The sequence below is a fragment of the Pseudopodoces humilis genome, chromosome 2 (assembly GCF_049639895.1).
Source record: "Pseudopodoces humilis isolate 2021_Gansu_Grassland_sample_001 chromosome 2, ASM4963989v1, whole genome shotgun sequence".
NCBI classification, from domain to species: Eukaryota; Metazoa; Chordata; class Aves; order Passeriformes; family Paridae; genus Pseudopodoces; species Pseudopodoces humilis.
Window position 1 is genome coordinate 2380268 of NC_142201.1, and position 12866 is coordinate 2393133.

Sequence of the window (12866 nt, forward strand, 5' to 3'; positions counted from 1 at the left end):
AGTCAATGGTGCAGTATCAATTTTAATATTTTACTTTTCTTTTGACGGAGTTATTTTTAAGAAAGCCAAATCTTGTCTGTGCTCATCTACTGTTTTCTACTGCTTTCTACTGTATTTTCTTGCAAGGTTTGGACTGTAAAGGAAGTGGGGATTTCCCTTTGCTGGTCAGGTGCTTGGCTGTTTAACACCTTCCTTCTAAATTTAATCTTTAGTGATAATTTTGCTTTCAGATTGCAGCTGCTCTTTGTTTGCTGCACTTTGTAGGGAGGCGTAAACACAGAGGACAGGGAATCAGGGATTCACGGAATCACCGGGTTGGAAGAGCCCTTTGGGATCATCCCAACACCACCAGCATCACCCCTAAACCTTATCCCCAAACCAAGATGAGCTGCTGAGGCTGGACACTGGATTTTCCTTTGGCACAGTCAGTGCAAAAGACTGTCAGTTGCTGGGAGCAGCCCTGGAAGGCAGAACCTGTGCGTTTTTCTGGCTTTTGTGGAGTCCATACACGAAGTTTGTGTGTTCGGAATAACTCCTGTCAAGTTCTTGACTGAGTTGTGACAGTCAGGTGGAGATGTGAGAAAAGGGATGCTCAGGATTAGAGTCCCAGAACGGTTTGGTTTGGAGGAGACCTTTAAAGATCGAGTTCTGATGGTCAGGGACACCGTCCACCAGACCAGGTTGCTCCAGCCTGGCTTTGGACACTTCCAGGGATCCATGGGCAGCCCCAGCTGCTCTGGGCACCCCGTGCCAGGGCCTGTCCACCCTCCCAGGGAGCAGTTCCTCTCCAATATCCCATCCAGCCCTGCCCGGGCCCAGCTTAAGGCCATTCCCCCTTGTCCTTGTGAAAAGTCCCTATCCTATAGCCCTGCAGATAACCTTTCCCTGAGGATAATTCCTGGATACTTCCCTATGGAATATCCCATGTGTGACAGCCGCTGGCTGCCGATGACCTCCGGGATCTGAGAGTCTGAACGCAGGGTAAGATTTTCAACCCATCACCTGCTTAACCCTCACCTTGTGTTTGCAGGAGGAGAGACTTCAGCATGCAAACCTTCGTCTGTTCGGCTTGCACCATCGTTTTCATTCCATGCTGCTGGCCTTCAGATGGCTGGACAGATGTCCCATTCGCATCAGCAGTACAGTGACCGGCGGCAGCAGAACATCAGTGACCAGCAGGTCTCGGCCTTATCCTACGCTGACCAGCTCGAGCAGCCACTCCCATTGACAAACCAGGTACGGGGGAAAGCTCCTTCTCCATCTGGGAGTGCTTGAAATGTGGAGTTGTGGAATTATTTGGGTTGGAAAGGACTTTTAAAGGTTGAGTTCCACCTCCTGCCATGGCAGGGCCACCTCCCACTGTCCCAGGTGCTCCCAATGTCCAGCCTGGCCTTGGGCACTGCCAGGGATCCAGGGGCAGCCCCAGCTGCTCTGGGAATTCTGTTCCAGGGCCTGCCCACCCTGCCAGGGAACAATTCCTGCCCAAGATCCCAAGATCCAGCCCTGCCCTCCTCCAGTTTAAGGTTATCCCCGCCATGTCCTGTCACTCTCAACTTGTGAAAATCCCTCTTTATCCCTACATTATACAATCATAAATTACAGGATCAGGGCATTTATTTTTGTAGGGTTTGTTTTTTTTAACTAACTCCCAACTCTGTAAGGATGGAGTTAATATACAACAGTATATTTAAAAATATTTATATCTGTATCTGTCTATAGATATAGATATAGATATATAGATACACACAATAACTTCATAAAAAAGTTTTTGAAGTTGTTTCTAAACTTCTGGAAAATATTTATTATGATTATTCTTCTTGTTCTACTTGTAACATGTTTTTAAATAAAGGGAGAGAAAGATTGGCCAAGTGGAGAACTGTGAAAAGCTCTTTCTAAAATAATAACAATTTTTAAAATGTTTGTGCTGTTTGTTAGCATCTGATTGCTTTATTACTTACCCTAATGGACAGTTCTGCAGTGCAGAGTCACTGGTTGGTGTATTTGGAATACCGAAGTTTGCACAAAATGTATTTTATTTGAGTAGGTAGGACTGCTGAAAGAACTCCCTAACTCAGTGCCAGGAGCCACAAGAGCTGCTGTTGCTCTGCATAAATGGGAATTCTGTTGGTTTTTAAAAATTCCACGGCCCAATTGTGGAAACATAAAGGCAGATGGGTTCCAACAAAGCCTGTAAGTTAGAACTTGAAAATGTGGTGCAGACTGATAAGGAATATTTCAGTAAAGAGGATGGAGATGAAGTGTGTTCAATGCTCAAGATGTTTTAGGTAGAAAAGTCTCCAGAACCATCAAGAGACGTTCTGGTGCTGTGGGAAAGAGGAAAGGATTACGGGGGATGAGGATGGCCAGGATGTTGGGTGCCAGGATTTGGAGATCAACAACTGGAGCAAAGTGAATGGAGCTGGCCCAGGATGGGTTTCCTTTCCTGAGGGCCAATCAGGAGGAAGAGGAAATCTCCTATATAATAATATTTAGCTTGAGGATCTGCAAAAGTATTTTATGTGAGTTTTTTTTAAGTTAAGGGTCTCCCAGAACTTCTACAATGAGGCTGGTCAGTCAAGAAAAGTTTCACCTGAATCCTTTCAAGGCACTTCAGAAACAAACTCGAGGAATTTTAGGTTGTGACATGATCCATGTGAGGAGATAATCAGATGACCATGGCAATCAAGCTGTCTTTGCACCACCAACACAATTTTATAGAATCAGTGTTCTGGCTTTGATGGTGACCAACTTTCTGAAGTCTTCTGACTTCAGAACTCTTCCTTGCCTCTTTCCTCCCTCAAGTTCTTGTGCTTCTCCCATCACCCAGTCCCACCAAGAGTTCTCCTCACCAAGCTCCTGCTTGGAGTGGAGGTTCTGTCTGTGGGGACTCTCAAAGGTTTTTTGTCTTTGCAGTGCACTTCTGATTTTATCTGCAAAGCCAGATCCAGCTGTGAGATCTTCCTGCTGGTGGCTCAGATCATCTGCTCTGGACCTGGTCTCTCTGCAGAATAAATTCCTTGTTCTTTTTTTTGGGTTTCTCTTTCACAGCTCTGGTTCATCTTGTTCAGCTCTTTTTCATTTTGATTAAAAAATAACAATTTTTCTTATAAAACCTTGGCCTGTATGGTTGAAGGTTTTGTGCTTTTCTTTCCAGATGTGATCTGCAAACATCTGGGTATTTGTCCCACTGATCCCTGCATGTTACAGATTCTTTCTTTATGGCATTCCTACAGGAATCCCTTTAATTCAAGGTATTTCCATGAATATGCTGCCACTTGTTTCTCTCTGGCCTTGATAGAAGCAGTTCTGTCCTGTAAATGTCAGTTCTGGAGAGGAACCTTGCAGAGAACATTGTTGGAACCATCTTTGGGTGGTTGTTTCATTGTTCTGGTGGAATCCCACCACTTGTTCTCTCTGTTGTCTCCTTGTAGAGCTTCTAACACAGACCAGTCTTTTATAGTGTCAAACTCTCTTTGGTCACAAAAGGTGACTTCTGCATTTGCAAGTTCATACCACAGAATCCCAGGATCATTTGGGCTGGAAAAAGTCTCCAAGATGAGTCCCAGCTGTGCCCGATGCCCACCTTGTCCCCAGCCCAGAGCCCTGAGTGCCACGTCCAGCCCTTCCTTGGGCACCTCCAGGGATGGGCACTGCAAAGCTCCCTGGGCAGCCCCTGCCAAGGCCTGAGCTCCCTTTCCATGGGCAAATTCCTGCTGCTGTCCACCCTGAGCCTCCCCTGGCCCAGCCTGAGGCCGTTCCCTCTCCTCCTGTCCCTGTTCCCTGGCAGCAGAGCCCGACCCCCCCGGCTGTCCCCTCCTGCCAGGGACTTGTGCAGAGCCACAAGGGCCCCCTGAGCCTCCTTTGCTCCAATGTTTATCTTCCAGAAAATCCTGGTTTTAATATGCAGCAAAAGGAATTGGCTGTTGGAGAAGCCTTGATAGTTTAATATTAATATATAAAAATATGAGGAGGATAAAGGTGACTTCAGCCTGATTCAGGAAGTTTGGTCCTTTAAGGTTGGATCCTTTCAATGCAATGGCTCCCATCCAGTCAGACAGACAAGGATTGGGTCTAGGAGCTTCAGCTTCCTGGATTTTCCTAACATCAGCAGCCTGAACCATTGGGATAGCCTAAAAGTAACTGCTTGGGTGCCCTTAAACCAACTTGCTTGGTTACCCTAAAATAATCTGCTTGGGTGCCCTAAAAGTAATCTAATTGGGTGCCCTAAAAGAAAATTCTTTGGGTGCTCTAAAAGTAAATTGTTTGGGTGCCCCAAAATCCCCCGTTTGGGTGCCCTGAAATAACCTCTTTGGGTGCCCTAAAAACAGCTTCTTTGCCAAAATACCCCATTTGGGTGCCCTGAAAGTGCCCTGTTTGCTGTGAGCACCCAGCAGCTGACTGACAGCGAGTTGGAGCCTCTTTGCTGCAGTTCCCTGGTGAATTGAGCAGCCCGAGGGCTCGGGAAAATCGGGATTTTCCCAGTTTGGCGCTGCCGGGATTCCAGCAGAGCCTTTCCCGAGCTCCAGCCCCCCTCTGCTGGCCGAAGAGCCGCGGTGCTGCTGCCGGGAAAGCTCCTCTCCCAAAAATCCCATCCTTGGCACGAACTCCCTGAGCTTCAGTAATTACCTGATGATGCTCTTGCAGGTTATTTTTGTGTCTTTGCTGCAGACTGACTCTTTTTTTTTGTGGAGTGTCTGGTTCAGGTTCCTGGAATGATTTTAATTCATAACCAGAGAAAAGAAAGGCAGGTCTTGAATGTGAATTTATTGGTTTTATTCCTGCTCTGTCCTGCTTGGATTCAGGGTTGTAGTGGCTTGCAGGCCATATTCTGGTGTTTGGGGACTCATTCACAGTTGCAGGTTAAAAGTTAGGAAACAATAATGGCAATTTATATTAAAATTATATAAAACCTATATATTTATATTACATGTATTATATGTAAGTAATATAAATAATTACATATAAGTTTGCTCTTAAAAGATTATTTACATAATTTTCTCTTGCACTTTTTGCTTTCTGGCTGTGGTCCCCAAACGCATTACAGACAAGGATCAAAGAATTCTAGGAAGATACTCCAAGACCAGCCAGATTGTTTTGTTTTTCACTTATTTATGAGGTTTTAAATCACAGTTAAAAACTTCCAGCTCTGTCTTTTGAATTTTTTTTCCTTCAGGAGTTTTTTTTTTAAGGCTTTTATTTCCCAAATAGTGCTGGCAGGATGGGGTCCTGCTCTTGGCTGTGGCTGCTGAGTGCTTCAGTTTCAGGGAAGTGTGGGAGCACATGGTCCAGAGTGAACAGAAAAGTTGGGATCTCTGGGATCTTTATCCTGTAGTAGTAACAAATTAATATTTCTCTGTCCAGTTTTAACTGGTTCCATCTTGTGAATTCAACACAGCCTGATGGGAATAAAAGATAAGAACTTAAAAGTTGTCAAAACTGCAAAGTTTGGGGGTTTTTTTGCTGCTCTGTTTATTTCCACCATGGATGTTCAGATTGCCTGAAACTCTTTTCATTTAATTACAAAATTATTAGAAAATTGATTTACCTGATGAAGGAGGTGAGATTTTGGTAGCAAATTCCAGCAGTTGAGCTTTTATGAAACACCTGTAATGGGAAGGTCAGTCTGACTGTTAAGCACCTTTCTATCTTATCTAAGATCACTCTGCATAATTCGAGGTTGTACAGACCAGATCTTGGCCAGAGATTTTATTGATCACATCACTGTGATCATTGCCAAATCCGTGCTGTAGCACCAATTTAAAATCCTTAATTCAGGATTAAATTCCCACTACCTGATCAACATTATTTTTAATGGTGGTTTAACTTCAGCAGTCTCTGTCATCAGTGTGGCCATGCAGGTCAATTAATTAAACAATTACACTTGGAATTCTTGCTAAAAGTTGTCCTGACACAGTGAAATTTTCATTATTTATTCTGTTTGTGAAGCAGAACATGTGCGATACACAAGCTGAATTCATCTTTCTTTCTTCTTAGCTGTGGATGATAGTGAATCTTTCTTCTTTTTAAACAAAATCTTAATTAAAACATCCCATAAACAGCTCAGCATTCTCCATAATCAAAGTAAAAATCATTTAAAAAGGAACAGTGCCATCTGTTTGGACAAAAAAGAAAATGTCCATACAGAGAGAAATTTATTGTGTGTTCCATGCCCAAAGGCTGGGAGTTCAAACAGCACACCTGAGTATAAAAGTCACAGTTCCTATAAAATGTGCTTTGTCACCAATGTGTTGTGGACACATAAATGGGGCCATTTTGTGCATATTTCCCTATTATTTAATTACAGTTTATAATTGTAATTAATTTCTTGTCTCTCAGGCCTAAGATGCAGCATCTCTTTGATTTGTGTTCTGGTTTTAGGGAGATCTGAGCTTGCAGTGTTGCTTTCTGGCCACCAGATAGAGACTGAAGCTTGTGAAATGGGAACTTTTTAGCTTTTCCTTTTCTTTTTCCTTTCCTTTTTCCTTTCCCCTTTCCCTTTCCCTTTCCCTTTCCCTTTCCCTTTCCCTTTCCCTTTCCCTTTCCCTTTCCCTTTCCCTTTCCCTTTCCCTTTCCCTTTCCCTTTCCCTTTCCCTTTCCCTTTCCCTTTCCCTTTCCCTTTCCCTTTCCCTTTCCCTTTCCCTTTCCCTTTCCCTTTCCCTTTCCCTTTCCCTTCCCCTTCCCCTTCCCCTTCCCCCTCCCCTTCCCCTTCCCCTTCCCCTTCCTTCCCCTTTTCCCTTTTCCCTTCTTTCCTTTTCCCTTTTCTTTGGTGTTTTAGCTTTCCTTGAATCCAAGACAAATCAGAATAACCCCAGCATTAAAGGATTGTTGGAGAGTGTTGTTGTATAAATCAGATAATGACTTTATTCCATGGTCTTCCATCATCAGGAAGAAAGACTCTCTCTTGGAAAAAGAAGGGAATATTATAAAATTCACAGTATAAAAGTGTGAGAGAAAAAAATTCAACCCAAAACTTCAAGAACCCGGGAGAGCGAAATAGAAGCTGTGGAAAAGTTCATACAGGTTCAAGTGTGTGCTCAGAAATATATGACTGTCAAAATCCACAATTTTTAAATAAGGGATTGGCTGCAGTAGCCTGATGAATTTAAATTATTTACAATTTTTGGATGGTGATAGTTTCTTTTTTTTACTAGGCTGTTTATTTCAGAGTAGAAATTAGATTTTTATTTTTGAAATGAGCAACAAATTTGACTTATAAATTTGAAAATAAACATGAAGACTTGTCATACAAAGTCCCTTCTCAAATTAGAACAATTTTGTATGGGAATAGTTGATCTGATCTATGGAATTCCTCCACATTGAGACTTTCCCCTCAAAAATCAAGTTCCTGTGCTGGTCATGAGACATTGGGCCCTGCCAATCTTCCTGATAACTCCCCTGCCACATCCTGGTTTCCTTCACCAGCAAAACCCACCAGCATTCCCATATTCCAATATCCTTTTTCAGTCAGAATTCAGGAATTTGAAGGAAATACTTGGATTTGAAGGTGCTTTAACAATGGCAGCTGGATCAGGACTTGCTGCTACTCAGTGCTGTGGGAGGGAACCAAAAGATCCCCTTTAGGTGGGGTTTGTTTCATGGGCCACATTTGTTTGCCAGATGAAAGGAAGAAACAAAAATGTTTTGTAAATGTTCGATAGTTTGTTTAGGAAACTTTCAAACAGTTTCCTGATGTTTACAAAGTGCTTGTACTTATAATAAAATAGAATTAATGTGTTTTCCCCTTGCCCACACAGGAGGAGAATTATTGTTTGGCTTCCTAGGGTGGTCCCTCGGGTACCTCAGTGCAGGTCCAGTGTCAGAAGCAGAAATTTGCTGTAATTTCTTTCTAGGAGACCTTTTTTGGGTCATTTTGATGTGATTCTTTTTATTGTGTCATTGGGGGAAGGGGAGCGGGGAAGAGTTATTTGTACAGCAACCATTATAAGTCTTAAGTTATCCTATAAAAACTAGAAGAGCAGGTAGAGTTGTAGTGGTAAACTCTATTCAGTCACAGAAGGTGAATTCAGCTTTTTCAGGTTCATATCACAGAATTCCAGGATTATATAAGTTAGGAAGGATCTCCGAGATGAATCCCAGCTGTGCCCAATGCCCACCTTGTCCCCAGCCCAGAGCCCTGAGTGCCACATCCAGCCCTTCCTTGGGCACCTCCATTTAATAACTCATTTATTAGTTCAGTAATACTGGCAGAAAACATGCACAGCACAAGCTTTTCTCCAGTGGAGTTGCTTCAACTCACCCTGAAGTTTTCTGTCTTGCACCTGGAGGTAACCCCAGGCAGCAGCACAGGCTGGGGGTGATGTGCTGGGGAAGGACCTGGGGGACACCGAACAGAGTCCTGGGGCAGGAAGGCCAAAGGGATCCTGGGGTGCATCGGGATGAGCATTCCCAGCAGGTCAGGGGTGATGCTGCCCCTGTGCCCAGCCCTGGAGGCACCTCTGGGCTGCTGTGTCCAGCCCTGGCTCCTCAGCACAGCAGGGACAGGAGCTCCTGGAGCTGAGGAAGGGCCTGGAGCATCTCCGTGCCCAGGAAAGGCTGAGGGAGCTGGGGCTGCTCAGCCTGGAGAGGAGCCCCAGCTGAGAGAGGCCTCAGCCCTGGCTGTGCCTGGGTGTCCCTGTCTGTCCCTGGGGTGTCCCTGTCCATCCCTGTCCATCCCTGGCTGTCCCTGTCCATCCCTGGCTGTCCCTGTCCATCCCTGGCTGTCCCTGTCCATCCCTGGCTGTCCCTGGGTGCAGGAGGGGCAGAGCAGGCCCAGGCTCTGCTCCAGGCCCAGCAATGGCACCAGAGCCACGGGCAGGGGCTGAGCCCAGCAATTCCCCCTGCACAGGAGGCACAACTTGTGCCCTGGGCAGTGCCCAGCCCTGAGCAGAGAGCAGAGAGGGGCTGGAGTCTCCTCCTGGGGATATTCCAGAGCCACCCTTGTGAGGGGATGGAGAGGAGCAGGCTGAGGGATCAGCCACTCTCCAACCTCCCCATCAGACTCTGTCTGGGTGGGACAGAATTCCCAGAGCTTGTCTGGCAGTGCTGAAAACAGCCTTTGGAGATCTTTTTGTTTTTTGGTCATCCTGGATTTTGTTTTTATTTGGAATTTAATGCAGTTGAATGTGGTGAGCTGGCCCAGTTCTCCAGCAGTTCCTGTGAAGTTCCTTTGGAGCTATACCTTAAATACAGTCACAGTTCATCTGTCAGCCCTGAGGGGGAGGAAGGATGGAGGAGAGTCTTTGTTGTCAGAGGAGATTTGGATTAAACTTGTTGGGTGTAGTGGGAGGAGAGGTAGGAATCTTGGAATGTACTCCTTTTAAAAAAATATTAATATATTAAAAATATTAATATATTAAAAAGTAACTAAACTGGGTGTGGGGTTTTTTTTACTCTCAGTTTACAAGGAACCTGTTGCATTGAAATAGCTCATTCTGGGAGGAATTTCACAATTTGATGTAGTAACTATATCATTAAATTCCTATTTTTGTTCTAATTTCTGCCATATTCCCATTCCAGAGGCGAATGCCCCAAACTTTTCGTGATCCAGCCACTGCTCCATTGAGGAAACTCTCCGTAGATTTGATCAAAACATACAAGCATATTAATGAGGTAATGGCTGCAGCTGCCTTTAATGTGCTCTGATGTTTGTTACAATACATGATTTAAATGGATTTTCTACGAATAATCTCATCAAGAGATCCAAAAAAATCAAGTTTTCTCTCAGTTGTTCGCATCTTGTTTGAGGTCATGGCTGTCATGTTCCTGTTTTTTGTCCAGCACACAGGAAATCTTTTATCCTGGGATTTATTTTCTGTTGTTTTATAAACAAATGTTGAGCTTGCAGGACAAGGAAACACAAGTGGCACAAACACACTTGGAGCTCAGTTAAACTTTATTAATGTTTCTAAGAGCTTTTAAGGAAAATGTTGAAGTGTTTCCTCTAAATTATTGAATTAAATATTATTGACAAATGGACAATATAAAGTTGTTCAGGTTAATACAGGAAAGCATCAGTTAGTTTCAAACTTTGACAATTAAAGGGAATATGAAGGGATTTTTATGGTGATTAATGACTTCCTTGGAATTCTTTCCAGTCTTGTGGGAAGATCAAATGGTAATTCTTGTTTCCAGTTAGCATTTTGAATTTTACTGTGTGCACACAATGCTAGGATGTTTCTGTTCCTTTGGCACCTGTGAACTCTAAAGATCAGTTTAACTACATTTGTCAGTGTTATTATTATTATTATTTATTTGTGTTAGTACATTTATCAGTGTCATTACTATTATTTATTAGTGTTAGTACATTTCTTTAGTGCTGCTTTCCCAGTTTTTCAATTATTCAAGACTTTGCTTTGGAATAACGACCTGACTTCAAACACAGCAATAGGAGGAGAGCATTGCTTGATTTTCCACTTGTAGAAGTTGCACTTTAAAACCACAGGATGCTGAATAAAAGTTGATTTTCCTCTTTTTTGAGCTGCAGTTCTAAGCAGGGCTCTTAAGGAAATTCCTTTTCCTCTCCAGGTTTACTATGCAAAAAAAAAACGGCGGCATCAGCAGGGCCAGGGAGATGATTCGAGTCACAAAAAGGAGAGGAAAGTTTACAATGATGGTTATGATGATGACAACTATGACTACATTGTGAAAAATGGGGAGAAGTGGATGGACCGCTATGAAATCGACTCTTTAATAGGCAAAGGATCCTTTGGACAGGTAATAGCTCGTGAAGTATTTATGTAATTTCTGTGGATCACAGTTGTATTTAATTTGAAGTGCTATTGCTGCTTCATTTTGAAATTAAAACTTTTTTCTCACTCCTGTTATCCTGAGTGCCTGTTAAGACACTCACATTTTGTGCTATTTCATGTTACTACAAAAAACATTCGAATATATTTTGATGTCTGTAGCATTTTACAATAAGAAACCCTCCACCTTTTGTCATCTGTTGACATTTTTAACTTGAGTTTGGTTTTGGTTTAAGTTTTTAGTTTGAATTGGGTTTTTAAATTAAAACAGTATTTAGTGCTGGATCTTTCCTGTCATAAATGTCATTAGCAAACATTTGTTTTGACTGGTTGCAGCTTTAGCCAAGGATGGAAGGAGGATGGAGCCTTTATTTGTGTTGGTTTTAGTTTTTTTTCAGATTTACCAGTCCTTTTACAGTGTTGGTTTAGTTAATTTTATTTGCATATAAAGTGACATCACTGCAATAAATGTCACCAAATCAGTTGTAGCTTTATTGTTGTATCATCAGAAGAAATAGAATTAAAAAGGAGAACTCTGAGATCAGAAAGGTGAAAAGGGGAGTTTGGGTTTTGAAAATTGGATTTCCCTGATGGATTTGGTTTTTCTTGCAGGTTGTGAAGGCTTATGACCGGGTGGAGCAGGAGTGGGTGGCCATCAAAATCATCAAAAACAAGAAGGCTTTCCTAAACCAGGCCCAGATTGAAGTGAGACTGCTTGAACTGATGAACAAACATGACACTGAGATGAAGTACTACATAGGTATTGAATTAATTACTCCTCATTTTTATTTTATTACGAATGGTTTAGATCTTGCTGTAGAGCTTAGGCTGCTTTCAGCTGATTTCCAAATCTATTTTGGAATATTTGTGATGATATTTGGCAGTTCCTGCCATGCTGGTGGGTCCAGGGAGCTCAGGAAGTGTGGGGAGGAGTTGGAATCAAGTGTAGGAAGCCCAGCAGGACATGAAATGGTGGGAGGAAAATTCCAAAGGTTGGAGAACAGGGTTTTGGAGAAGGATGTGTGGCAGGAAATGGCATCAGGGTGGGAGTGAAATGTGCCATCTCAGGTGAGTTATAAAGGACACAGAGGGAACTGCTCTGGGATAATGGAGAAAACAAATCCATGGACACCAAGCTGACCAGAAATCCACCTTAATTAAAAGTCTGAATTCTCGTAGTGCTCATATTCAAGATTTTATTATGCCAGAAAGGGGAGTGTGTTGCTTTTTCTCTGAAATGCTTTTCCTATTTCAAATGTCTTGTGGCAGCCTGAAGGTTTGACAGTGGCAAACCCCGCTGGCCTCTGAACAGAGGAATGTGACAAATATTTCACCTATTTAATGAAAAAAAAAGGCTTGGATTGGTTAATTTCATAAACTGAGATTGTGCCTGAAAAAAAATTAATACAATTCCTTGGGGATATTGATCAGTTTTATTAATTGAAGTAATCAGCTTAAAAATCGTGGTGATGTCATTGTGTATTTTAACTTAGTCTCACAATTAAATATTTCCTCTGTAAATGTAAGGGAATGATAACTTATTTTGATAATATATCCTTTTACAAGTTTTTTGGTTAATTCAGCTTTACTGAGGTGCACCTGAGGATGTGAAAATGTCCTCTTGTCTCCCAAGCATGGCAGAAATATTTTGTAAATAACACAGAACGAGGAAAGAAAAACGATGCTCTGTTCTTTCATTGATGGTCCTCCTTCCTACATGCTGTGTTGTAATTAACCCATAATTCATTCTCAGTGTGTATTAATGACATTTCCCTCCTTTTCCCCAGTGCATTTGAAGCGCCACTTCATGTTCAGGAACCACCTGTGCTTGGTGTTTGAGATGCTGTCCTACAACCTGTACGACCTGCTGAGGAACACCAACTTCCGCGGCGTGTCCCTCAACCTGACGCGCAAGTTCGCGCAGCAGATGTGCACGGCCCTGCTCTTCCTGGCCACCCCCGAGCTCAGCATCATTCACTGTGACCTAAAACCAGAGAACATCCTGCTCTGCAACCCCAAAAGGAGCGCCATCAAGATTGTGGATTTTGGCAGTTCGTGTCAGCTTGGGCAGAGGGTGAGTTTTGGGGGGAAATGGGAGAAAATTCTGTTTGAGCTGCTGAA

At 43.0% G+C, this 12866-nt stretch overlaps 1 protein-coding gene across 2 annotated transcripts in view; it reads left to right on the top strand.

Moving 5' to 3' along the window:
* DYRK1A (dual specificity tyrosine phosphorylation regulated kinase 1A) overlaps nt 1-12866 on the top strand; it is a 70265-nt gene that overhangs the window by 50301 nt on the left and 7098 nt on the right. For both annotated transcript variants that reach the window (XM_014255704.2, XM_005526559.3), the window contains exons 3-7: nt 1031-1236; nt 9517-9609; nt 10525-10713; nt 11358-11505; nt 12533-12819. In XM_014255704.2, the coding sequence (XP_014111179.1) occupies nt 1031-1236; nt 9517-9609; nt 10525-10713; nt 11358-11505; nt 12533-12819 (923 nt within the window). The remainder of the gene's footprint in view (nt 1-1030; nt 1237-9516; nt 9610-10524; nt 10714-11357; nt 11506-12532; nt 12820-12866) is intronic.